At 44.0% G+C, this 27,350-nt stretch overlaps 2 protein-coding genes and 1 long non-coding RNA gene across 16 annotated transcripts in view; all 3 read left to right on the forward strand.

The window, feature by feature from the left end:
* Kiaa0753 (KIAA0753 ortholog) overlaps positions 1-27,350 on the forward strand; it is a 51,500-nt gene that overhangs the window by 554 nt on the left and 23,596 nt on the right. For 7 of the 13 annotated variants that reach the window (XR_007979664.1, XR_007979665.1, XR_007979666.1 and 4 more), the window contains exons 2-9: positions 4,381-4,523; positions 7,825-8,425; positions 10,996-11,102; positions 12,314-12,376; positions 12,741-12,956; positions 14,811-15,021; positions 23,287-23,510; positions 26,985-27,151. Coding sequence is in view for 10 of the 13 variants with exons in the window: in XM_052193875.1 (XP_052049835.1) it covers positions 4,431-4,523; positions 7,825-8,425; positions 10,996-11,102; positions 12,314-12,376; positions 12,741-12,956; positions 14,811-15,021; positions 23,287-23,510; positions 26,985-27,151 (1,682 nt within the window). In the remaining 3 variants the exon portion in view is untranslated. Of the gene's footprint in view, positions 1-60; positions 127-549; positions 659-3,633; positions 3,718-4,380; positions 4,524-7,824; positions 8,426-10,995; positions 11,103-12,313; positions 12,377-12,740; positions 12,957-14,810; positions 15,022-23,286; positions 23,511-26,984; positions 27,152-27,350 lie in introns of those variants that run through there. The other 6 variants (XM_052193874.1, XM_052193873.1, XM_052193872.1 and 3 more) reach the window with 6 other exon arrangements.
* On the forward strand, positions 62-3,503 carry LOC127694393 (uncharacterized). The gene has a single exon (XM_052195937.1). It carries the CDS (start codon positions 62-64, stop codon positions 2,948-2,950), a length of 2,889 nt encoding a protein of 962 aa, XP_052051897.1. The 3' UTR covers positions 2,951-3,503.
* On the forward strand, positions 24,168-25,647 carry LOC127693239 (uncharacterized). 2 transcript variants are annotated; one of them, XR_007979667.1, is made up of 5 exons: positions 24,168-24,272; positions 24,377-24,480; positions 24,637-24,714; positions 24,949-25,234; positions 25,287-25,647. It is a non-coding gene; the product is annotated as an uncharacterized LOC127693239 (long non-coding RNA). The 2 variants fall into 2 exon arrangements; XR_007979668.1 differs by having other exon boundaries at positions 24,949-25,208; positions 25,443-25,647.

Below are 27,350 nucleotides of genomic sequence, written 5' to 3' on the forward strand. Positions count from 1 at the left end.
TGGGGAAAGGAATTGTCCAGGAGCTGAGTCCGGGCTACGCGGGTGTACGCTGGCAGCGAAGATGCCGGCTCATTGCATGAGGGCCGGCAGGTTGCGGCGGAGTGTTCGGCCTCTGTGGGCAAGGAGGTGGGGTGCAGGGCTGTCCCGAGGCTATGGAGTAAGGCGCCGGGTGAGGTCTTCAGTGCAGCGGATGCTCTGTGCAAACATAGGGAGGCTGAAGAATGGTCGGAGGCCTTTAGTGAAGAGGATTGTGAAACCCACAGCCCCCCCAGGGGTGAACAAGGCCTTTGGGACACCTGGGTCGGCAGGCTCGGTTGAGGGAGCAATGGACCCCAGAACAGTGTGGGTGAACGGGACTGTGGGCGAGCCCGAGGTGGTTGGGCCTGCTGGGTCTGTGTGGGTGACTGTATCTGGGGAGGAGGAGCTAGACAATAGCTCACCAAGCTGTGAGAGGAGAGGTCGCCCAGGAACACTTGGCCATGAGAGCATCCTGGAACTGTGGTTGAAGGTGCAGGCTATGAGGGTAGCTTCAGGATGCTGGGAAGGAAGCCGAGTGGAGCTCCATTCTGTTCCTGCGGGAGAGGGGCCGGTCGAGAAGGGTATTCCTGGGCGAGCTTCCTGGGTCGAGACCAGCCGAGGTGGTGTCACGGGTCCCTGGGTGAGAGGACATACTAGTACATTCCCCCAGGCCTCAGGACTGCCCACAGCTAGGGGAATAGGGGCAGGTTGTGAGAGAGGCTCCATCCTTTGTAGGCAGGGACAAGCTGGGAAGACGTTGCCTGCTGTGGGTGGACCTGAGGTAGTAGAGAAGATAGACTGTGCTGCCTCGGGCCCTTGGGAAAAAAGACAAACTGTGGCGTTGCCTGAGGCCTTAGGATGGTCTCAGGTCTTGAAAAGGCCTAGAGCTGGAGAAGTGAGGGAATGTGGGGGTACTTCATGTCTGTGTGGGGGAGGGCAGTCAGTGCAGGGTTCTGGGGCTCTGGCAGAAGAAGCTGAATATGGACATATGTTATGGGAAAGGGGGCAAACTGAAGGGGGGCCTGATGCCTTGTTGGTGCTACCCAGGGCTTTGGAAGATGAAACGGTCTCCCATGGGGGCCCAGGGTTGTGGCAAAGGAGACAAGAGGTGGAGGATATCGTTTCTAGGGGTATCCCTGGCCTAAGGACCATGGGGCAGCCTGTAGGCGTGCCTTGTGCTAGAGAAGAGGAAGCTAGATGTGGAGGTGACCCAGGGGCATGGGGAGCCACACAGGCTGCAGAACTGTGTGCTTCTGAGGAGCAAGAGATAGGTTCTCGAGGTGCCCAGGGCCTGTGGGGTGTAGAGCAGGCAGTGGGAGCACCCAGGGCTTGGGGGAAGGAGGCAGATGATGCAATAGTTTCAGGGCTGTGGGGAACAGGACAGCTGCCACAGACTGGGGTTGTATCCGGAGATAGGGAAGAAGAAACCAGCTATGATGTGTTAGGCCTGTGGGAGAGGCCGCAGGCTCTGGAAGCTCCTCTGGCTGAGCCATTGCCAGGGCCAGTTATGGAAGAGACATATGGAGGGAATCCTCTAAGCCTGTGGGAAAGAAGGCAGGTCATGAGGGAGCAGGAGGTTCAAGCGCCTGCTGCTTTAGGGACACCTGGGGCTGTGGATCAGGATATCAGGTGTGGAGCTCTCTCATGGCCCTGTGGGAGGAGGCGGGCTGTGGGATTGATTGAAGCAGTTGAGCCAAAGCACAGGTGTGCCACAGAAGGCGTACCCTCAGCTCTGGGTATACCTGCTGCCTTGTGGGTGTGTCAGGAAAGCAGCTCTACAGATGGTGTGAACCTGCAGGGCCAAACTCACGCTGCCTGTGGGAGGCTGGTGGCTCCTGAGGAGTGCTCATCTGTGGTAGAGCATAGTGAATCTGAGGCTCTCCCATGTGCATGGGGAAGGAGACCAGCTCTTGGGGTTCCTCTGGCTCCTGAAATACCTGGTCCTCTGAAGATAGAGGCTGTCTCCAGAAGTTTCTCAGGCTTATCAGGAAGGAGACAGACTGTAGGTATACCTGTGACTGTAGGGGTATCCCCAGCTGGTGTGGGTGTGCCTCTCAGGGTATCTAGTTCTGTGTGGGAGCACAGCTGTAAGAGAGTCTCAGACTCAGGAGGCAGGCCACCTACAAGGGTATCAGTGACTGTGGGGCTCCCTGAGTCCATGGGGGATGCGACACTCTCTGAGGGTTTACAGAGAAGACAGTCTGCTGTGGTGCCTGTGGCTGCTAGAATTTCCACAACTGTAGGAGAGCCCACAACTTCTAGGCTCTTGGGGCCTCATGGGGTGGTGGATAGAGGCTGTGGAGAAAGCTCAGGGATGTGGCAAAGAAGACAAATGGCCGAGGTGCCCACTGCTGCCAGTGTCCCTAAACTTGAGAGGGAAGCAGGCTCTGAAGGTATCTCTGGTCTGTGGAGGAGACACAGTGGAACAGTTCTTGGAGCAGCCAGGGAGGCTTCGCATCAGGGGATGCTTGCAGGCGTTGGGGTTCCCATGGTCAGACATGTACCTGCAGCAGTGTGGGCGACTGAACCCTCTGGAGAGGAGGTAAATGAAGGTGTCTCTGACCTGACAGTGGTTAGGAAACTGTCCACTGAGGGAGTAAGGACACCAGGGGACGAAACAGTGAGTAGAGGAAGCCTGGGACTTGTAGGGAGGGGCCAGGCTGCGGAAGTGTCTTACACAGGTGAGCTTGGTACCAGGATGTGGGTCATTCCAAGGGCTGCAGGGGAGGAAACAACCTCTGAGAATATTCCCAGAGTATCTGCAATGAGAACAACTGTGCCGGCAGTTTCAAGGGAGGAAATAGACCTTCGCCATTTCAGAGATGATCTGCAGGGGAATGGGAAGAGAGCTGTGGGAGGGATTCCTGAAGCTAGAGTGACAGTGAGTGATTTAGGAGAGATGGGGGAGGGTGGGTTGAGAGGCTGCTTCTAGTAGATACACAGAAAACAGTTGGAGATGGCCTGGGGTTCTGGGAGGGAAGAGGTTGGGGGACGGTTTGTCTTGGGTATGGATGAAGGAACTGATGTGTAGGGACCTCATGATTCCTGGAGAGATACTTTGTGGCAGATGTCACAGGGTGTGTAGGGTAACAAATTGGGAGACTTTTGGAAAGATGGGGAATGCATTACAGGAGAGGGCTATCCCAGGACTTTTTACAAGGGAATGGTATGGGTGTGTCTTTGGCCTTGTGTGTGAATGTGTGTGTGATGGTTGACTTGAGGTGTACAGTCTAACCTCTGCAGCTCATTCTGTGGCTTCAGCTCCATCCCTGTGGTGCTGGCAGGCCAATTGGCATTGCCTTACTAGTGTGTTTCCCATCTGCTTCTTGGATCATGTCACTGTAGTCTTAGAAACAAGCAATCGTGTACAGACAGCTGTCTTTATGTTCCTGCAAATGTATCTGCCTTTAAGTGGATCCAGTCTGTAAACTTTGGATTATTTTTTAAAAAGTTAAGCTAGGTTTTTTTCCTCTTAACCTTGAACTTCCCAATTGATTTACTCTAGAATTCTTTGAGATAACAAATTTTCCAGTATATTTAAAGTTTATAATTTCTCAGAAAATTGCTCAATGCAACCATGCATTAAATTGTTTACTGTGTTCAAAGTACTGATTGTGGGAAATAAAAAGAGTAAGACAGGCCCTCAATTCTCAAGGAGTCATGTATATCTGGGAAGCTGAGACACAGACAATGAAATAGGTAAATAGCTATGTGTAACAACATGGTTACCCTCAAGTGGCAGGGCCTTTCAAGTGTGTTAAAAGATCTTCAGAATAAAGAGAAGGATGGGGGTGGAGCTCCTCACAGCATCCTAGATTCTTCAGTAGCCTGAATATGGTCTCACTGTGAATGTGTACAGGGTGGGGATGGTGGGGGAGCTAATTCTAGAGCGCCCATTCAGCTAGTCAAACCCCAGCTCTAGTTAGAACTGCTTGGAATTTTATCTGAGCTACTTAACATTCTGGAATGAATACATTCTCCTCTTATAACCAGAAGTTCTTCTAACTTCTTATAACCAGAAGTTAGGATTTATTCATGTAGAACATGTCCACAAAACTATCAAGTCATAAAAACAATAGTTTGTCCCAATAGTACTAGACCCTTAGGATTTAAAATGAAAATAGCCCAAGGGATTATCATTAAAATAGTGGCTCCCTGTTCTTTTAAAAATAAGAGTTTTGAAAATAAAAGTGGCTGCTTTTATAAATGCGACCAATAGACCTCTTTTTAAGCAGTCCTTCTTGTGTGAGGTTACTGTGAGTTCACTCTGGAATATTGTTGTATATGCATGGGATTGTGGGTTTTTTAATCTGTTATTTGAACATAGTTGTACTGTTTAATTTGATACCTGTTTCATTGAAGGAAGATTTGCCTGATGACTAGGCAGCTGCTCATGTTCATTATCTGACGTGATGGGACCGAGCCAGCCAGCTTCTACGTGTGTTCATCTGGCATCCAGTCTCCAACTGGGTCCAAGGAGTGACCCCAGGAATCTTCAGCCCCAGGTTGTTTTGCTGTTTTCCTTCAGATATTTTTTACAAAACATTTTAAACATGAAGAAAAGTTGAAAAATAAAAAGACATTGAACATTTTGAAGCCATTTTCTAGATTTAGCAGTTGTTAATAATTTGCCCTGCTTTCTGTCTGCTCAACCATCTGTCTCTGAGGTTTGTGTATAAGCATTCCAAAGGAAGCTACAAACAGTGCCGCTTTCATTTTAAATATTTCAGAACACTTTACAAATGAACTTTCTTACCTAGTTGTATCATTTTCATACTTAAGAAAATAACTTAAAAAAACTTAAAGTGTGTGTCTCTGAGTTGTATGTGTACATGTGTGTGCAAGGATACTTGTAGAGGCCAGAAGAGGGCATTGGACCCCTCTTGGCGAGTGTGTGAAGCCTGGTGCCCCTTGTCCACAAACAGCTATTTAATCGCTCAGTCCTCAGATGCATGAATAAAAAGAGTTCAGTACTTAAAGCGCTTTGTGTGTCTAACAGTCAGGCTAGAATGCTTTTCTGCTCTCATTTTTTAGTGTGGTTGGTTTTGTTTCACTGTTTTCTGTTGATGTCCTTTCTGGGGTTTTCTGATATCTTATGCCCACCTCCGAGGTGTACTGAAGCATTCACATGGTTCCATTGCATACCTGTGCAAACAGATGATGAGGACAGTGTTGCCTCCGCCTGCTCATCCTTTTGTTCGTTTTTCATGGCCTAGGGGTAGCTGACCTCGTTAACTCCCAGTATCCTTTGTCATTTCTTTATGTCCTAAGGACCAGATGCATGCACATATTCTGTGGCACCTTCTTTTCTTGATATTATGGCTACTTTCCCACCATGTTTTCTAAGCAATACCGCCACACCAGTTCCTAGAGACATCCTATGTCTTCCATTTCTAGTACTCTCTTCTACGACTATCCCAAAGATTATTCCGTGAGTAACATGGACATGTAGGTTGATTTCAGTAATTGGCAATTACAAACCACATAATAGTAAGTAAGCCTTTATATGTGGACTATTGGGAGTGTGTACTTTTTTATCTCATGAATTTCACTGTCTTTTTATAAGGTTGAACGTTTTTTTAAAGATTTAAAAATTGTTTTAATTATGTGTGTGTGTGTAGATTTGTGTATGTAGTGAGTGTAGGTGTGTGTCAAGGTGAAAAGAACCCATGTTACAGGTGTTTGTGAGCCTCCTCTCTCTCTTTCTCTCTTTCTCACACACACACACACACACACACAAACACACACAAACACACACACACACAGCCCTTTGTACTTACAAATAATATTTTCTTCTGTGCTTTGCTTATTGGGGCTTTGTTTGTTTTTGTTTTGGGGGTTTTGGTTTATTTTAGTGTTCTTGTTTTTGTTTTGTTTTATTTTTCTAGACAGGATTTCTCTGTGTAACCCTGGCTGTCTTGGAACTCATTCTGTAGACCAGGCTGGCCTCGAACTCACAGAGATCCGCCTACCTAGGATTAAAGGCGAGCACCACCACTGCCTGCCTTGTTTAGGCTTCTTATGTGTGCGTGTTTGTTGGTTCTTAGTCAGGGAGAAATTTTACAAAGAAATTTTATTTATCTATTTATTCATTTATTTATTTTCAAGACAGGGTTTCTCTGTGTAGTCCTGGCTATCTTGGAACTCGTTCTATAGACCACGCTGGCCTTAAACTCAGATCTGCCCGCTTTGCCTCTAAGTGCTAGGATTAAGGGTGTGTGCCTCCAGTGCCCAGCTAAGAAATTTCTTTTAATGTAGTCAAATTTATCACTCATGTATCATTTCACTTTCCCTCACATCAGAGATCCTTTTATTAGGCATGAATTTTGAATCCTAATTTAAAGAGACTTTTTGTGTTCACATTAGAGAGGAGTTCATCAGTTTACCTGTCCCCTAGTGTGTATATCAGTCTTGGGGACATTGAATTGAGTTTAGAGAAAAGTCATTCCCCAAATAAGGTAATAGATTTCAGTTACTGTTTGTTGTTGTTGTTGTTTTAGTTTGTGCACTTTTGGTTGATTTCTCTTAGTGAAGTTTTCCCTACTCTTTTATTACCCACCTCCTCCTAAAAAGCTCCTCAAGGTTTAGCATATACATGTGATTGTTTGAGCATGTTTATTGTGAGTGTTAGAGAGACCTCCCAGTGCAGGTGCCCTGAAGTAGGGTCCACTGCATTCTGTGACATGGACGCCCTTACTCCCTTACCTAGTAGGCGGATTCTTTTAAGTTGTAAAGTCATAAAATGATTTATTTCTCTTGACCTGATAATCCGAGAGCATATTACTTCACCTAAGAAAATAATGTAAAAACAGAAAAACAAAACAAAATCCTAAATACACACCTGTACTAATAATGTACCTGTTAATGGAAAAACTAGAATAATCTTATCTGTTCAATACAATTGTAGCTCAGCCTGAAAGGCTGATTTTTGAAGATTAGAAAATGCAACAGTGAAAGTTGTCTTAAAATCCGTGAGGAATGTAAAAGGATGTTTATGTTTAAGTGTAGAACATCATAAGGCTGTCTGTTATGATAAACTCTGGTAAGAACGTAAGTCTGTGTAAGCCTGGGTAAGGAGACCGACTGTTTAGAACAAAGTGCTTTATGCGCTCAGGGTAAAAGGTGTGTCTAATGACCAGATGAAAATCCCGGGAAGACCTAGGGCTAGCATCTGCTGGCATAGTTCTGCTGTGTAGTGTATGCCTGTGGGGCTGTTGTTAAGAAAGCTCTAATCCGGGCTGCAGAGATGGCTCAGAGGTTAAGAGCACAGACTGCTCTTCCAGAGGTCCTGAGTTCAAATCCCAGCAACCACATGGTGGCTCAGAACCATCTGTAATGGGATCTGACACCCTCTTCTGGTGTGTCTGAAGACAGCATCAGTGTATTTACATTAAATAAATAAATAAATCTTTTTTAAAAAAAAAAAAAAAAGAAAGAAAGAAAGCTCTAATCCAGGGTCTTCGTGTCCTACTGGATTTTGACATTCTGAACCAGGGCATATCTGTAATTGGGAGTTGCAGAACTTGCTGGTTCTTGCATGAAGCTTTATAAGTAGCCTTTACAGGCAGACTCGGTATTCTGTTATCAGGTGGAATGCTGTTACTGCAGGATTAGATGTTTTAGTAGAGAACCTTTTATGACATGTATGCAGGTGGTTTTATAGGCACACCAGAAAAATATCTCTTCATACAAATAATCTTCTAGGTAAAATATTGGTCACTGGAGAGAGAGAGAGAGAGAAAGATATATAGAGAGATATATGTAATATTTTTCTAATGTGGGCTTACTTTTGTTTATTTCTTAAAGAACCAACTTCAATTTAATAGGAATGTTCCTACAAATCCCAGCAATTTGGCAGTCCGGTACTCTTGCCCACATGGAATTAAAATTGAAAAACTGAAACACTCATACAATGAATTGTATCATGGTAAAGACTTGGATTTTAGAGCTGGAAATGAGTTAAGCAGTTCTGTCTCATTTTCTGTCATATCAGAAGAGAGGCTTAGCTATGCTGTCCACCTAGCCAAAAGAGATGTAAAACGAAGACAGTTTGAAGAACATGTAAAAGATCATCTCAGAAGTCAGCCCCATAGCTCTCATAAGTGTATGCACACCAAGGTGGGAAAGAAAGACTCGAAGAATCAGGATGTCTGCCATTGCAGCCACCAGCCGTCCAGAGTAAGCATCGCCAGCTCAGGTGCCAAGGTGTATGTGTACACGTCTCATCCAGGACGATCTGATCTGACTGTGCCAAATTCACCGCCTACCCATGATCCAGGACTTCAGCCACAACCCAGACTAGAGGAGAACAAAAACCTGTGGGAACAAAAAGGCCTGCTAGAAGTTCAGCGACTCCAAAAGGAATTGAGCAGTTGTATCCATAAGATAGAAGCACTAACTAAAAAAGGTGAGAACAACTCAGTTCTTATTTGGTAAGATGCCATGGCCTGTGATAATTTAAATGCATTCATTCGTTTGGACCCCTCCCCCAATGCACACACCTACTGAGTTCTGCTGCCTCCTGTGAGCTAGTTGGCTCAGTGGAGCTTAGGACCACTACAAGAGAGTTGGACTTGGAGTCTGACATAGGTCTCCTTTCTTTGATGAGTTTGCTTTGCCCAGCTGCTATGTGTGGATTGCCTGACTGTACATCTAGCACTTACATACAAAGAATCCTATCATATTTGCTTCTTGCAAAATTATTTTAATTTGCTTTAAAAATATTATACAATATGTGTATTGTAGATAAACCCACATCATATATGACCACAGGGTAGAAGGGAAGAATTATAATCATCATATACTATTTTCACAGTAGTTAGTAATGTCAGTATGTTGGTTTGTATATGATTGGCCCAGGGAGTAACCCTATTGGGACGTGTGGCCTTGTTGAAGTAGGTTGTGTCACTGTGGGTATGGGCTTAAGACCCTCACCCTAGTTGCCTGGAAGTCAGTCTTCCACTAGCAGCCTTCAGATGAAGATGTAGAACTCTCAGCTCCTCCTGCACCATTCCTGCCTGGATGCTGCCATGTTTCTGCATTGATGACAGTGGACTGAACCTCTGAGCCTGTAAGCCAGCCCCAATTAAATGTTGTCTTTTATAAAACTTGCATTGGTCATGGTGTCTGTTCACAGCAGTGAAACCCTAACTAAGACAGTCAGGGTCTTAGCATTTCCTTGAGAAGTCATAGAGTCAGGAATGGAGAGTAGGGTTACTATAGCCAACATGTAGACCATCAAGCCCACCTCTTAGACAGTGGGCCATGAAAAGTTGTGTAGCAAAAGGTACTTTTGGGCTAGGAAGTACATAGCCTAAAATTATATTTTGCATTTAAAGCTTAAAACATATATGCTTGTTAGAGAAAAAACGTAAATGCCTTCTTATGTACCTGTTGGATGAAACAAGCTAAAACTACACACTGAGGATGTGGCTGGATAGGAGAAAAAAGAGATGCACTAAGGATGGGTACAGGTTCATCTCCAGGCTCTGAGGAACCAGCTATAAAGAAACTGCCTCTAGTTGCAGAGCAGCAACATCTAAAACAAAGTGCAGCTGCCTGAGGAAAACAGCTTCCACACACAGCCAGAAAGTATCTCCTTCAGTCTTCTAATGAGCACGTGTCCTGTAATGTTTGAGTATCATGGGTGATTCAGAACATCTCCATAGAACACCCCAGAAGTATTGTGGTTTGTTTCTCATTATCCTTAGTGTTGGATAGTGTAGCATGACCCCCCAGATGCTTTAGGTAGAAGCCAAGCTCCAGGGAACAGAGCTCTCCTGCTCTGGTGATCTGGCCTAAGACCAGGACCTTTAGAACTGAGTTTTAGAAGCTCTGTGGAGGCAAGGCTGACCTGGGTTACTTTGTTTACTTGAGTATTTCAGTGGGTCATCAGTAGTTGGTGACTATAATAAAAATGCCTTGACAAGGACACATGGATACAAAGACATGTGAATACATAGTCTCAGCTTCTGATTCAGAAGCCTGTGCTTCCCAAGCCTTCAAGGTGAAGAGTTAGCAACTCCTGCCAAAACCAGTTCCAATTTCTGTTTTTACAGGTCTGTGAGCTTGGATTTTCTCTCTGCTATGTAACTCAAATAGAGGTGGCAATAATTTGGCCTAGAGACTCCTATATGACTTTGACCTGTATGTGCAACTTTTGGCTTCAAAGGTTTGCCTTTCTTAGCAGCCTGGTTGCCTTATTGTTCCTGTTCACCTCATTTCCTGTCTGTGCTGGGATTTAAACCCATGCACACTTGGCAAGTGCTGTGCTGTCAAGCTGCTCTTCGTCCCCGTCTCTTGTGTGTAACAGTGAGAAGATCAAACTTGAGATATATTTACACAAGTAAAGTATTGCAAAATCAAACTTGTCTGTTAAGAGTTTTATAAAAGAATTTATGTAAATATATTTGGAAACAATAGCCTAGAAGAAATGGATAGTTGGCTCTCCCCTGAGCTGTATTCCAGAAATGGACTGCGTTGATCTTTACGAAACTATGGAGAGCCAGTGTGTACAAGAGTGTGTTTCTTGACACATAGCTTGACATTTAGACATCCAAATGACTTTAGCACTTCCATCTTAATATGCTAGAGAAAGAATTTCTCATTTGGATTCAAGATTAAATAATTCAATAAAAATAATCTCACTTAAATGAAAATAGTCCAGTAAAGATTTTTTTTTTTTTTTGAAAAATAGGGGAAGCATTCCACATTTTGGCTCAATATAAAAGAATTTTGAGACAGTGAACTTACTGTCTATTGAAATGTGTTTTGGTGAATTCTGGTGCACCAGAGAGCTTGCCAACATCTTTGTGTCCCTTCTGTTCCTGAGTCAGTACACAGATCACTCACTTAGTCTCAGCCTTGGCTGTTAGAAGTTAAGTCTGCTAAGGCAGCTTCTGTTTCCTTAGTAAAATTTGCCAGCTTACTTAAAGTGTCTGTGTGTGGTTTTAGCCTAACATGGGGAAATACTTTCAGACAAACTAGAAGAGGCTTTGGATCCAGATGAAGAGCATCGAATCCGAGTTAGGAGACAGGAGCAAGCTGTGCGCTGTGCCCGCATGCTCTATGTTCTTCAGCAGCAGGTATGGAAACGCCAGGGGGGTTGGAGCCCGGGGCCTGCATGTGGATTTCCTAGGGACTCACAGTTTTCCTTCAGTCACAAAAAGATGAACACAAGGGCCCTGCATAAATGCTAATGAATTTTCAGGGTTAATTTCCTAAACTTATAGACTAGTAATTTACATTCTTTTAACAGAAAGATGTGTGTGTATGTGTGTGTGTGTGTGTGTGAGTGAGAGAGAGAGAGAGAGAGAGAGAGAGAGAATGATATGCACATGACTAGGCTCCTTAAACTGTTGTTTTTAACTTTGGGGGCATAGACTTGAATCTACTAAAAGAAATTACTCCTGAAAAAATGCTTGACATGTGAGCCTGAGTCTTAAAGTGGTTTTTCTATCTGTCTCAGTTTTATTAAATGGGTTATTCTTTATTTTATGATAGAGAATGAAGACTATTGTCTTTCAAGAAACATTTAATGGTTAATAAACAGGCATTTGCAGTGGATTTCTGAGTGTGTATATATAATGGATCTTTTTAAAAGTTTGTTTTAACTTTAACTTTTATTTGTTAATAAACCTTTAAACCTATTGTGGTCATTTGAAGTTATATTTTGGTTTTTATTGCTTGAATCAAAATGTTTGTTTGAAAGAAAATGTCATAGTTAGATTTTCTTATGTATTCTTTTTGAATCCTATGTTGGTTCTTATTCTACACCATTGACACAAAAATTGTTCTTGGCAAGTGCTGAGATTGTTCTGAAGCATAGATCTACCATGTCAGATTCTGTCTTTGTGTGTGTGTGTGTGTGTGTGTGTGTGTGTGTGTGTGTGTGTGTGTGTGTGTTGTGAAATGGTCTTACCATGTAGCCCTTACTGGCCTGGAACTCAGATAACCACTGTCTATTCCTTCCTGGTGTGGGGATGAAAAAGATCTACTAGTATACTTAGTACAAAACAAGTCTTTAGTGTGGCTCATAAGACTCAGAGAGCTGGTCCTTCTATTGGTCATCCATGGTTAGTTCTTACGGTGGGGACCTGGGGATAGCTCTATTAACCGTTTTGAAACAGAAATCAGTCGTTGTTAGTGGAGATGGGCAATGAATGAGAAGCCTTTTCTCATTTTTAAGTGACTTGAGTTAGTAAGGGTTATGTTTGGATAAACCAGGATCTGTTTTTTAATAAGAAAGATCAATGGACAGGCATAAAAGTTTTGTTTCCCCCTTTTCATAAAACAGGTAAAAGAAATCCAGGAAGAATTGGATAAATTGAGTCCACAAAAAATTAAACATACTAAGAAGGTATGTTATGATTCTAATGAATGGTTATTAATAGAGTGCATTTACAATGTTTAGTCAGTGTTTCTGTATACCTGTTAGGAAGGATCTGAAGCAGGTCACTGTGTGGTCACTCCTGGTATAGACAGGTCACTGTGTGGCCATTCCTGGTATAGACAGGTCACTGTGTGGCCACTCCTGGTATATAGACAATGGGAGAAAAAAGAACTTATTTCTAGAGAATGTGAGGTTTTGCAATTCTCTTCTCTCTGAAGAAGGTTTTACAATAGGGAGCACTTTGCAGATAGACTGCAGATATTCTTAGAGGTTGCTATGGTGTCGGGAAGTCAGAACCTGGAGTAACCCCTTGCTTCTTGTTTGTCGCCAGTCATGGGCAATGTCTAGGCTGGCAGCTGCCCATCGAGCAGCCATCCGGGCCTTACAAGTGTTTGTCACTCAGTTTACTGACCGAGGGGAGCACCCAGTTCCTGCTCGGTGTAGGGAACTGGGCAGCCTCATTCGTCAGCTGTCGCTGTGTTCTGCCAAGCTGGATGCTGATCCTTCTGTGCCAGACGTGGTCATAGACATCTTGCAGCAAATCGAGGTAGGAAATGGACTCCAGTTTTTGTTAAACGGATGTTGTTTCCAAGCAGGGAAGAAACTCTGACTCTCGTTCCAGTTAGTGAGACTATAAGGCAAAACTACTGCCTTGCCTGGTAACTTGGTGCTTTGCAAAGAACGTAAGTTTGTATTTTTGTTGTCTTTACACGCTTTGATTTTATTACATAAAAAAAGAAAGGAAAATGGCAAGGAATTCTCAGATTAGTGCTTACTTACCAGCATTGATCTAGAGAGGTTCTAGAAAGGAAGCACCCATGCAGGTGGGAACTTCAGGTCGTGGGATGACTGGGAACGTCTGCCATTCCTCAAGTGGCAGTGCTGATCGGGAATGGACGAAGGTCTCAGTTCTCGCTGGTTACAGAGACAGCATTAGCAGTGAGCTCTGGCTTTCTGGCTTCATAGGTTTGGAAAGTACTGCAGTGCAGTGAGGCTACAGTTCCCTGACTTACAATATATCCTTACTACTAATTTATACTATTGCTGTTTTTAAAGCAAAGGTCAGAGAGATCTCTTGAGAGCTGAAACTAATTAGCCACCCATGCCAGTATTACTTCTCTCATACACTTTCATCAATAAATAGGAAAAGATAATTCTATATTAATAAGCTGTTGGCCCTGGATGAAGGGAGGATGGTGGAGAGAATTCTAGACAGAAAGACATATCTGACTAGCTCCAGTCCTTAAAGCCTGTTCTGCTCTGTAGTCCTGTTGTCTACAAATGTCTCTTATTAGCTTTGGTTACGTCCGTGTAGATAGAGCTCACTGTTAGGAGTGTGGGTGTCAAGTGCAGATCTCAGAACTTTTGACAACATATCATATCATGCCATTCATGCTCTTTCAACTTACCTGCAAGAGACATTTACTGGACAAAATAATTTCAAATAGAGGACCTATCTTCTGAATCCTAGAAAGGATTTCAAGAGATTGATTGCCCCATATTCTGAGCAAGAGCACCTTTAACAATGCACCTTAAGCCGGGCGGTGGTAGCGCCCGCCTGTAATCCCAGCACTCTGGGAGGCAGGGGCAGGCGGATTTCTGAGTTCGAGGCCAGCCTGATCCACAGAGTGAGTTCTAGGACAGCCAGGGCTATACAGAGAAACCCTGTCTCAAAAAAACAAAAAACACCAAATCAAACAAACAAACAAACAAACAAACAAACAAATGCACCTTAATGTAGATATCCCCTAGTTTTGAAAGTATTCAGTAATGTAGGAAATGAAACACTCGTTGAATCCTTTCCCGACTTACTATCTTGTTTTCATATGGTCCTCTGAACTCAGCCTCCCTCACTGTGCTCGGTTGCCTTTAACTCGCTCTGACCAGTACTGCCTGGTACTGAGTGTGGGTGGCAGAGAGAATGGGAACATAGACCTCCTGCCACCATCGCTGTGGGCACATAGCCACTGGACCCACAGAGTTCCATGAACTTATGCAAATGGATGGTCAGTATAATGTATTTACCCACACAAAACACTATTTGAGTTCAGGAAGTTTTGTTGAAATGAAGATTAACATGTAGCATGTACAGCTATAATCTGAAGACTGTGCTTAGTTTCCAAAGTAATGATTCTGAATTTTAAGGTTAGGGTGCCTCTTAAAAATGGTCGTATCTTTACTGTTGATTTTAACAAACTAGTAAAAGAACTGTGGAAATTACTTTTATTAATTAATCCCTATTGTAAATAATATCAATTTTAAATTACTGGGGACATCTTGTTAACTATTAGAGATAGCCATTTAATGACATGTCTCTTTGGACAGTGATTTTTTTCAGTGTTGTGACTAAAGTCATACTCTAGTGGGATAAACTGAGAGAATAATGACTGTTTTGTGACAGGCTTTGGAGTCTCTCCTGGAAAAGAAATTGTCACCTAAAAAGGCAAAGAAATGCTTCACAGAAGTTCAGAGCAGATTTCCTCTGGGAAGCCAAAAGATCTTAGAGAGATGGCCAACAGTACTGCCCAAGAGTGAGAGGAGACCCTTGGTCACAAAGGAGACATTCCCACAAGAAACCAGTCGACCTTCTGTGGCAAAGAGGCTACTTGCAGGTATATATCTCAAAATGTTACTGTGTGATATTTTGCTCTGTGAAATTGAAACAGTTACTGCATCACACTGGGAAGTCCAAATATGTGGCCCTGTCCAGGAGAGCTACTTGACCCTAGGATCAGGAAGTAGCACCTAGCATTTGTCCTAGGACTGGAGGCTGGAATATGCTTCTATAGAAGACCATGAGCAAGTCAAATCCCCTTTGCTCTATCATAGTGCTAAGCTGCCTATATTGTACTGTGTGTGGATACACACATGTGCACCTGACATCTGTGCATTGCTGGCTCCTCATCCTAGGAGGTGGGATTGTCAGGTTGTGTGGTATGCACATTTGAGCAGATTTTGCCAATTTACCCCTTAAAAGTGTGTATGCTTCTGTTTTGATGAGTGGTATTTTATATAAATGGGAAATGGTGTCTCCCTGTTGCTTGCTGAGCCTCTGTCCTCCTGAGACGTCATGGCTTCCTCACCTGTGCCTATTGCTGCACAGATCTCCCTGTTGTAGTCTTTATCCCTCTCCTTGTTGGGTTCCATGTCTTTACTTATGAATAGAAAAGTTCTTTGGATAGTGTTGTTCTTAATCTATCTATCTATCTTTCTTTCTTTCTTTCTTTCTTTCTTTCTTTCTTTCTTTCTTTCTTTCTTTCTTTCTTTTGTGGCTTACATGTATTATAAATATTTTCTCCTACTTCGTCACTTAGCTTTGGAATTTTGTTTATGGTGTTTCTTTCTGGTATAAAAACTTAATTGTGTAGGCAAATCCCTCAGTCTTGGACATATTTTAATATTTAACAAGACAACTAATTTTTCTTTGCTATTTTTTAAAGCTCTGTTTGCTATTGCTCACTCTGAGAACTGTGGAGTGAGCGGTGAGTGTGGGCATGATGCTGGAGTCTGTGCTAGCTCACAGGAAGTGGTGTCTGCTGCGCAAGAGATGGCCACGCAGATGAGTGTGCATTCCAGCTTCTTTTCTATACCTCAGTCCAGTGTTAGAGCTTTCTACATAGGGTTCTATAAGTTCCTTGCTATATCTATATATATCTGTATATATATATCTGTATATATCTGTATATATCTATATATAGAGAAATATATATATATATTTCTAGTTTTCTGTCTTATAGATTTTATTGCTGCTGTGAATGAAATTTTTATTAATTATGAAATTGGTTATTGCTACTTAAATAGAAGTTGAGTTTGTGCGTTAGCCTCACATCTGGCAGTGCCTTGAAGTCTTTTATTATGACACTGTGCTTCACTGGGCCTGCACGCTTGAAGATTTCTGAAACCAGAGAGCTTTTCTTTCTTAGAGCTAGAGAGCCAGCCTTTGCCCATCTGGGCAAACAGTACCCTCCAGCTGCAAAGCCAGCTGGAAGGCATCCCCAAGTCCTGAAGTAGAGCCTTCCTGCCTGTGTTACTTGGTAGCCCAGGCCAGCCTGTAAAACTGAGGCTGACCTAGAACTTTGTACACCTGTGTGTTAGCTTCTGGGTGCTTGGGACTGCAGGTATGAACTACAATATTCTGTAAGGTGTTAAGTGGGGCCCCATGTCTGCTCCACCACAGGGTTCCGCCTCTAGGGGAGGCAGGACACAGGAGTTTTGACTGCGCTTACCTCTTATGGGTAGCTGCGGACATGCTGAGGGTGGGGGAATTGCAGTCTGAGGTCCCAGAGATAGCTGGCTTAGGGGTCCCCGGGTGGGACTGCAGGGAGGCCGGGGCCTTCTGCTTCTCAGGCTCTTGAGCACCTAGGCGCCGTTGTGAGCTGCAGAAGAGGAAGAACTGAGAACGGAGTTGGGGCTCATGGGCTGGAGCCTAGGGCTGAGGGAGAAAAGAGGGGGGAGCTCTAGCTGGGTCCTGTGGAGAGAGGTCCTTGGCTGGCTTGGCTTAGTGGTTATGGCTAGGGGCACAGAGAGGCCTTCTTCCACTGGAGATTAGATGGCTGGGTCTTTAGACGAAAACCTTCTCCATAGTTCCTATGGTGATCCCTGTGAAAAGTGGCAGTCCTTGGTTTTAAGGCCTTTATTGTCATGATGAAAAGTGGGTGAGTAAAACTGTGCCCCACTTCTCAGGGTGGGCCTGAGGTTACATACCTTTGCAGGGAGGAGTGTCTGGGAAGGAAAGCTTAATTGGCTAAGCCTCTGGGCCTCTATGTACCTCATTAAAATGGAGATCTGTCTTGAGGCTATGTGACCAAAGGTCCAATCCTTTACCTGTGGAGGGTCTTGGGGCGTTGCCCTTATGTGACTGAAGGACACAAATCTATGGAGGGCTGTGACCTTGTGCCAGAAGCCTAGTGTCCAGGAACCAGGTGAAGCACCTGCTGTTCCTCAGGGTCACTGGGGTTTCCAGCCTGTGCTCGACCAGGAACCGACTGCCTTTCATGGGCCTATACTAAGGAATGTGTCTGGTAACCAATTGCAACATTTAAAATGTTTAATATTTAAAATTCCTAACGAATAGTGATGTGTGTTGTAAACTGATGTTTTAGATTTGATGTAATCTAATTCTGTTTTTAGTTTTAGAATCTAGTTCTGTTTTTAGTTATATGTATGCAGTGCCTATAGAGAGCAAAGTGGGCAGTGGATCCCCTGGAACCTGAGTTACAGGCAGTTGTGAGTGTCCTGGCCAGGGTGCTGAGGTGGGCACACATTCTTAACTTCTCAGCTCTCTCCAGGACAGAAGTTAATCCCCCTTCCCCACTAGATAGAGTCTCACCGTGTAGACCAGGCTGGCCTTGAACTGACAGAAATACGCCTGCCTCTGCTTCCTGGGTGCTAGGATAAAAGGCAAGTGTCACTATTTTCAGCTACTAAGATCAAGAAAAACAGACTTTAGATTTACCGAGAATAATGATGTGTTGAATTTTCTTTGATCTTATTTTGTGTATTTCAGTTGCCAATGTTTGCGAGTTTTCCCCTCATTGCAACTTACTATGTCAACATTTTTTATGTCATTTCTGTTCTCTTGTGATCAGAAACTTAGATGAGTGTCTCCTATCTATTAGAGCATTTGTCCATCTGCTGCTCTTTGTGGATCCTGGTCAGCTGAGTGTTTGACCTGCAGCCTCCGTGGAGCCCTGAGTGATGACAGCAGGGGCAGTTCATTGCGGGTGTGGGAAGGGGGTTTAACGCTCAGCTCAGTTCTGACAGGTGGCGTAGGGTCTGGTCCACAGACGGAAGGCTCAGTTCCAGAAGACAGCCCCACTTGAGATACCAGTTGCAGGTCTTAGGTTGTCACTTGCCATCCTAAATCTAGGCTGGTGGCATTACTAACCTAACTCATATATACCCAATACAAAGGCTACCACACAGGACGTAGTGAACAGCCAGACAGGGGGTACCTAAGGCCAGGGCTGTGGGAAGGGCACACCACCTCCAAGCTCCTCGTGTGTACAGCAGCCCAAGAGCTCTCCGAAGCCCGCAGTGTGGGAGGCTGTGGAGCTTTCTGCACATGGGCAGGGTGGTTAGGATGCCAGCCCTACCTGTGTGCTACCTTCCCGGAGTGTAGGGATGTGCAGAGTGCAGGAGGCTTGGCCGGCCCTCACTCACCCTCCTCGTGACCTTGAACAAATGCTTCATTTGTTTTCCTCACCTGAAGAATTTCAGTAATCCTGTCCTGGCTGCTCTGGGCGTCAGCATGATAGGGTGCACATAGATGTGAATTCTGTACCAAACATGAGGCGTGGCTATAGCCACGCTATCACCATTAGTGTGAAGTGAAACCTGGCTCTAGGTAGCTGTCTTTCAAGTGCCACACACTTGCTCCTGGGGAGCAATGTGCTGATCTTTAGCTTTGTTTTCCTTGATCTTAGGATTGTTCAGGTCACATTTTTCTCTTTCTATTTGAGATAGCACTCTTCCTGTTCCTAATCCTTCATTCTTATTTCTGAATAAGAAATATTCAGAAATATTTCTTATTTCTGAATAAGAAATATTCAGAAATATTTCTTATTTCTGAAGTTCCTGCTCCCTACTCAATACCTCCAAAATATTATGGTGAGCCCCAAGGGAGGGAAAATGTCTCTGTGTCATTTGGATTTATGATTGAGCCTAATTGGGTCAGCTTCCTTGTGATTTGAGTAATTGTTGGATAGTGCCTTTCTTAGAGGCTTCTAACCACTGATTGCATTAGTGTAGTGTGTGGGGATGGCTGGTGGCTGCCACTCTGCTGGCAGCTGCCACTCTGCTGGCAGGCAGCCGTGATCTTAGACTCAGCCTCCTGTGGATTTGCACAGCATTGCTGTCTGATTGATGCATTCACAACTGAAAAGGTGTCAGGACCTAGCAGCCAGCGTTGCTTCAATAGATGTAATCTTGGGAGTTACTAAGCTATAGATTGAGTAACAGGAGCTAGTCCTGGCATTCTTCTGTTCTGCTTTGTAATACTTGTTGTGAAACTGACTGAGCTTTGAGAACATCTAAGGAGAACAGTGGTATGGGGGAATCTGAGTCCTGACTTATTGTTGCTAAGGAAGAATCTCAATAAAGCTTTCCTTTGGTGGACACACACACACACACACTTTATATCTCAACTGCAGTATTCCCTCCCTCCCTTCTACCCCCACCCAAATTCACTCCTCTGTTTCCCTTCAGAAAGGGCAGGCCTCTCATGGGTATCAACTAAACATTGCATATCAAGTTACAGTAAGACTAGCCACCTCCCCTTGTATTAAGGCTGTAGGGACACCTCAGTATGAGGAAAAGGTCCCAAAAGCAAGCAAAAGAGTCAGAGACAGTCCCTCCCACAGTTAGGAGTCCCCAAAGAAGACCAAGCTACACAACTGTGACATATGCAGAAGATCTAGATAGTCTCGTGCAGGCTCTCCGGCTGGTGGTTCAGTCTTTGTGAGCCCCTGTGAGGCCTGGTTAGCTGATTCTGTGAGTTTTCTTGTTGTGTCCTTGGCCCCTTTGTCTCCTGTAATCCATCCTCCCCCTCTTCTGAATGATTCCTTCCTTCCTTTCTAGAGGTTTCTGTTATAAGCCTGTTCTTTATTTCTGAGCTGCTTATGTACATGTCTATAACATATTGTTTCACACATGTGACCACATAAATATATATCAGCCTATAATATGATTATTTAAATTAGTAAGACTTATTCATATTAATGGGTGAAGTCTAATTTTTCCAGTGCTAAGGTTAAAACCCAGGGCCTTACACACTAGAAATGCTGAATACCTCTGATCTACATCCCCAGTTCAGAGGATTCTAACTTTTTAACTCTTATATGGATCTCCTTTGTATGGATAAACCATATAAATGATTTTCATATCTTCATACATATTAACAAACAGTTGGGTTCCCAGTTGGGTTGCCGTCAGTCTGTGTGTATGGTACAAGGTCTCACTACTTGACCAGGATGGCCAGGACTCCTGGGGTTGAGCCATCCTCTCATGAACTTCCTGAGTCTCTGAGAATATACAAAGATGTCACCATGCCATTGTGCTGGCTGGTTCTGCTTACATGTGTGAGTTCCCTGTAACTCAGCTGTATACTGAGAATCTTCAGCTGGGGGAGGGGAGGAGACACTGATGGAGTCAGGGAGTTAAGCACCCTACTCCCACACCGCTGGCTTCCTCCTTCCTCCTTCCTCCTTCCTCCTTCTTCCCCTATGGCTGAGCCATGCTTCACATTTCCCCATTCTGCTGGCTAAGAATCCTAGCTTACGGCTTGATTTTCCTGATTAGTAAAGTTTATCAGCTTTTCTTTTTGAGTCAGGGTTTCTGTGTAGCCTTGGCTGTCCTACAATTCACTCTGTAGACCAGGCTGGCCTTAAACTCACAGACATCTCCCTGTCTCTGCTTCCTGAGTGCTGGCAGCAACGGCATGAGCCACCACCTGGCTCTTTATCATCTTTTCATGCTTTTTCTGCCTAATCTGTAGTGTCTATGCTTTGCTCATTTCTCTGTCGGACTGCTTATTTCCCATATACTTTGGTAAAAGTTCTTTGGGCAAGAAAGACTCCTGTCTCCACTTGATTTCCCATTTTGTTGTTGCTTTTCAAGTTTGTTGGATTAATTTTTAGAATTTTATTCTTCATATGAATTTTTAAAATTTGATTTATTATTTTATGCATGAGTATTTTGCCTGTGAGTGTATATGTGTACCACATGCATGTGCAGTGCCCTCAGAGGTCAGAAGAGGGCATTAGATTACCTGGAACTATAGTTAAAGATTGCTATGAACTGTCTTGTGGGTGCTGGGAACCTATCCAGGGTCTTAACTTCTGAACTATTTGTCTGGCCCTTTCATAAGAATTTTAGGATCAATTTGTTTAAGTTTTGCTTGTTTGCTTGTTTGCTTTTTAGTAAAAACTCACTATTGAGCCCTTACTGACTTGGGACTTTCTGTGTTTGTCAGACTCACTTCAAACTCAGAGATCTGCCTGCCTCTGCCTCCTGAATGCTGGAAATAAAGATGTGTACCATGATAGCCAGCTGCATCAATCTGTTTTCATACACAAACATTTTTAATTTGATATGCATTTGAAATTGTAGATCTCTTGGTGGGGAACTGACATGTTACAATGTTCAGTCCATAAAGAAAATTTGATTCAGATTTTCTTTTATGTCCTTCCAATGGCCAGGAATATAGTCCCAGCACTGCAAAAATAAAATAAAAGCTTTATAATGTTTTCTGTGAAATTCCTATGTGTTTTTCATTAGATTTCCTCCTCATTTTCTTGGAGTTTTTGTTTTTGTGTATTTGTATGTTTGTTGTCGTTTGTGGTTCTAGGACTGGAACCCAGAGCCTCCCACATGCTGACACAAGTTTTCAGAGCGGAGCATGGTGGCACACACCTTTAATACTAGCACTCTAGAGGCAGAGGCGAGTGGATCTCTGCGTTCCAGGACAGCCAGGGCCACACAGAGAAACTCTGCCTAGAAAAACAAACAAACAAACAAAAAACAAAGAAGTTTTTAATCTGATGATGGAAAAGATGGCTCAATGGTTCAGAGCACTGGCTGCTCTTCCAGAGGATCTGGGTTTGGGTTCCAGTACCCACATGGTGTCTATACTCTATGTAACGATCTATAACTATAACTCTAGTTCCAGGAGATCCGAGGTTATTAGGCATATATGTTTGTGCTCGTGTGCATGCAGTGCCCATGAAGTTGAGAAGATGGCATCAGAAGCCCTGGAACTGAGATTTAGGATGGTTTTGAGCCACTGTGTGAGTTCTGGGAACTGAACCCAGGTCCTGTGCAAGAGCGTAAAGTGCTTTTGACCACTGCCATCTCTGCTTGCAGTATTTCCATTTTATAAAGACATCATCTTAGTGAGAGTTACTATTACTGTAACTGTGATGAAACACCATGACAAAAAGCAGCTTGGGGAGGAAAGAGTTTATTTTGTTCACAGTTCCATGTAACAGTTCATCATTAAAAGCAGCAGAGGGGGAGGAGTATGGGGGGATATGAGGGATGGGGTGGGGGTGGAGGGGTGGCGGAGAACTCACAGGGCAGGAACCTGGAGGCAGGAATTGATGCCGAGGCCATGAAGGAGTGCTGCTTACTCTTGCTCATCATGACTTGCTTAGCTTACTATAGAACCCAGGACCACCAGCCCAGGGATGGCCCCACCCACAGTGGGCTAGGGCTTCTCCCTTAATCACTAAATAAGAAAATGCCCTACAGCTGGATCTTATGGAAGCATTGCCTTTCAAATGAGGTTCCCTCCTTTCAGATGACTCTGGTTAGTGTCAAGTTGACATAAATCTAGCCAGCACAGACAGTTTGGAAACCCAGTGGAAATGTGACTAAGATCAGCAGGGCGCCAGTGAGGGTAGTATCTCCCCCCACCCCCCTACCCCCACCGCCGAGACAGGGTTTCTCTGTGTAGCCCTGGCTGTCCTGGAACTCACTCTGTAGACCAGGCTGGCCTCGAACTCAGAAATCCACCTGCCTCTGCCTCCCAGAGTGCTGGGATTATAGGCATGCGCCACCACTGCCCGGCTTAGGAGGGGAGTATCTTAAAGTCAAGAAATCTAGAGGGGCCAACCATGGTAAGAACAAGAGATATTACAGAATTAAGACCACGGACAAAAACTGTCTTAATGTCAGTAAATGTGGTCCTGACATTGAGGAGGTTGGTGGTGGTGCTTGGACATTGGACACCTGTGGGGGTATTGCTAAGGAGGCAGTGGGTGTGGCAACAGAGCCCCATGCTTTTCACAGTGCCAGGCTTGAGATTAGATTTTATGTGCTTTTAAGTCATTTCCCCTGTGTGGCTTAAGTAGAATTTCTGCTCTGAAATCTTTGTGTAGATGCGTGCCAGCCTGATGCAGAGCTTCAGAGGCTGGAGAGTGAACTGGATGTTCTAGATGAAGATATTCTTCCAGAAGAAGCCCTCCGTGTATTGGACCATGGTACAGACTTCAAGGATGAAACATTAGCCTCAGCAAAACCACAAGCAGTGAGAAAGAAAACCGTGACAGGGCACATGCCACTAAGGAAGAAAGATACTTTGGAGTCCGCCAGACCACAGCAGGTATGTAGTCTTCCTTTCTTGTGATCCGTTTATATTCATCTGATATTGTCCAAGGTTATGCAAGCTAGTAAGGGGTAGGACCAGCATTTGTTTTGGGGGCAGATGGATATCCTTTCCTGTGTCAGTAAGATCCTAACTAATTTAATACCATGGTCATAATTAGGAAGCTCATCTTAAAATTCAATATTTGAAAATGTAAGGGTTGAGAGGATTTAATATTCTGTTCTGAGTGGTTAGTGGGATATGTTGTTCCTGGGACTGATGGTGGCTCAGTGCTTTTAAGGGTCTTCTAGAAGACTGAGATTAGGCTCCCAGCATCCACATGGTCACTCATAGCTATCTGTAACCCCAGTTCTAGGGAGTCCAATACCCTCTTCTGGCCTCTACAGGCATATGTGGTACACAGACATTCATGCAGATAAAACACATAAAATGTAAAACACATAAAATTATTTTTAAAAGATTATGTTTCTACTAAGGATAATTACCAATCTTTTATAGTCACTGAATGTTAAAGGGCCATTGTAGGTGAGTGCTTATTAATGTGGCTGTAGATGAGTGCTTGTTAATGTGGCTGCAGGTGAGTGTTTGTTAATGTGGCTGTAGGTGAGTGTTTGTTAATGTGGCTGTAGGTGAGTGCTTGTTAATATGGCTGTAGGTGAGTGCTTGTTAATGTGACTGTAGGTGAGTGCTTGTTAATGTGACTGTAGGTGAGTGCTTGTTAATGTGGCTGTAGATGAGTGCTTGTTAATGTGGCTGTAGGTGAGTGCTTGTTAATATGGCTGTAGGTGAGTGCTTGTTAATGTGACTGTAGGTGAGTGCTTGTTAATGTGACTGTAGGTGAGTGCTTGTTAATGTGGCTGTAGGTGAGTGCTTGTTAATGTGGCTGTAGGTGAGTGCTTGTTAATGTGACTGTAGGTGAGTGCTTGTTAATGTGGCTGTAGGTGAGTGCTTGTTAATGTGGCTGTAGGTGAGTGTTTGTTAATGTGGCTGTAGGTGAGTGTTTGTTAATGTGACTGTAGGTGAGTGCTTGTTAATGTGGCTGCAGGTGAGTGCTTGTTAATGTGGCTGCAGGTGAGTGCTTGTTAATGTGGCTGTAGGTGAGTGCTTGTTAATGTGACTGTAGGTGAGTGCTTGTTAATGTGGCTGTAGGTGAGTGCTTGTTAATGTGGCTGTAGGTGAGTGCTTGTTAATGTGACTGTAGGTGAGTGCTTGTTAATGTGGCTGTAGGTGAGTGCTTGTTAATGTGGCTGTAGGTGAGTGTTTGTTAATGTGACTGTAGGTGAGTGCTTGTTAATGTGGCTGCAGGTGAGTGCTTGTTAATGTGGCTGTAGGTGAGTGCTTGTTAATGTGGCTGCAGGTGAGTGCTTGTTAATGTGGCTGCAGGTGAGTGCTTGTTAATGTGACTGTAGGTGAGTGCTTGTTAATGTGGCTGCAGGTGAGTGCTTGTTAATGTGACTGTAGGTGAGTGCTTGTTAATGTGGCTGTAGGTGAGTGCTTGTTAATGTGACTGTAGGTGAGTGCTTGTTAATGTGACTGTAGGTGAGTGCTTGTTAATGTGACTGTAGGTGAGTGCTTGTTAATGTGGCTGTAGGTGAGTGTTTGTTAATGTGACTGTAGATGAGTGCTTGTTAATGTGGCTGTAGATGAGTGCTTGTTAATGTGGCTGTAGGTGAGTGCTTGTTAATGTGGCTGTAGGTGAGTGCTTGTTAATGTGACTGTAGGTGAGTGCTTGTTAATGTGACTGTAGATGAATGCTTGTTAATATGGCTGTAGGTGAGTGCTTGTTAATGTGACTGTAGGTGAGTGCTTGTTAATGTGGCTGTAGGTGAGTGCTTGTTAATGTGACTGTAGGTGAGTGCTTGTTAATGTAGCTGTAGGTGAGTGCTTGTTAATGTGGCTGTAGGTGAGTGCTTGTTAATATGGCTGTAGGTGAGTGCTTGTTAATGTGACTGTAGGTGAGTGCTTGTTAATGTGACTGTAGGTGAGTGCTTGTTAATGTGGCTGTAGGTGAGTGCTTGTTAATGTGGCTGTAGGTGAGTGCTTGTTAATGTGACTGTAGGTGAGTGCTTGTTAATGTGACTGTAGGTGAGTGCTTGTTAATGTGATTGTAGATGAGTGCTTGTTAATGTGGCTGTAGGTGAGTGCTTGTTAATGTGGCTGTAGGTGAGTGCTTGTTAATGTAGCTGTAGGAACTGCTGGGCAGTTAGAGCTTGTGCTTTGAAACTGCCTTATATTTTAAGCTTCCATCTAAGACTTCCTTATGGGGCTGAAGAGATTGCTCAGTAGTTTATCACTGACTGCTCCTCCGGAGGACTGGGAATTGATTCCCAGGACTCACATGGTACCTCAAACCATCTGTAACTCCAATTTCAGGATATCTGGTGTCCTCTTCTGCCCTCCATGGGCACCAGACATGCAAGTGGTACAGGTAAAGTACCCATACACATAAAATTAATTAATTAAAAATTTAAATATCAACAACAGTAGAACTTCCTAATAGTCCTCCAATGGAAAACTGGGGAGATGAGCACCTCTGGTCTGAACATACTTCCTGTGGTGACTGCCTCTCAGCAGTGCTGTCTGCAGGCTTCCATAGCACACAGGCCTTGTGGCATGGCCTTGGAAAAGCTGATACTGGTGTCTCAGCTTCCTTTCTGTTATTGTGCAAAAAGCCACCACACTGTGGAAGAAAGAGTATTTTTAGTCATGAAGGGAAGCCAGGGTGGGAAGTCCGGGCAGGAACCGAAGCAAGAGACCATGGAGGAATCCTCCTTACTGGCTGGCTCCCCGTGCAGCCTACTAGTACCACCTGCCTAGGAGTGGTACTGCTCACAGTGAGCTGGCTTCTTTCCCATCACTCATTAGCCAAGAAAATGCCCCAGACTTGCCTTGCAGCCAGTCTGGTGTAGCTACTTCCTTTCTCATTTGAAATTCCTTTTTGTAGAGGACTCTAGTTTGTGTCAAGACCACAAAGCACTAATCAGCACAGCCAGTAACTGACAGGTCATGGATTGGGATCACATCTTTATTCCTTCCTGATGGCTTCTAGTGAGGTCACTGGGAAGTCAGGCTTGAGCCTGTAAGAGAACACTCTACTTGGCTGCTCCTTTCAGCCTCATGGCCAGTGGGCATTTGAAATTGTGTGATTCGTCGTGATTAGAAAGGTTAAGTATTTTAGGCAAGAATATTTTGTAATTTACCTGTAAACAAGCATGAACTTTTGGAAAGGGAGATTTAATTAATGAAAAAGATAATAAATATTTTAATACAAATGTGGAAAAGCCAAGGATTCTAGGTCCCCCCTTTAGTGTGATTGGTATGCTTCCCACATTTCCTCAGAGTGTTTTCAGTAGCTTTTAGAATTAATGCATGAATAGCAAAGAAGCACCTGGAGCTCCAGTGAGTCAGAGGTTGACTCTACAGTGTCTTTGATACTGGTCTGGCTTTGTAATGCGTGTTTACTTCTTACAGGGACTACACATATTGGAAAGACATCGACCAAACCAACCTTACAGCAAAAGCAGGTTGCAGCAGACAACAGTGTCATCCAGATTAAAAATGAACCGACAGCCTGTGAAAGACCACAGGGCTCCTTGGATTCCTCCAAACCCCACATCCCCACCAGCCTCTCCTAAATGGTATGCAAACATTCAAGGGCCCTGGATTTATATGACTATATTTTCTTCACGTTAGAGCAGATGAACTAGTAAGTTTCAGTCTTTCCCGCGGGCAGAAATTCTTATTTGAATAAGTGATGCATGAGGTTTTTGTCTAGAAGTCTGTGGTTTCTTTTTGCACCTGTCTGTGTGTGGATGGAGCATCTCAATGTCCAGTGAG

Source organism: Apodemus sylvaticus, chromosome 10, assembly GCF_947179515.1.
Source record: "Apodemus sylvaticus chromosome 10, mApoSyl1.1, whole genome shotgun sequence".
Classification (NCBI taxonomy): domain Eukaryota; kingdom Metazoa; phylum Chordata; class Mammalia; order Rodentia; family Muridae; genus Apodemus; species Apodemus sylvaticus.

Bases quoted from the DNA above. Each gene is read 5' to 3' on its own strand.
- LOC127694393 (XM_052195937.1), top strand. From the start codon at position 62: ATGCCGGCTCATTGCATGAGGGCCGGCAGGTTGCGGCGGAGTGTTCGG.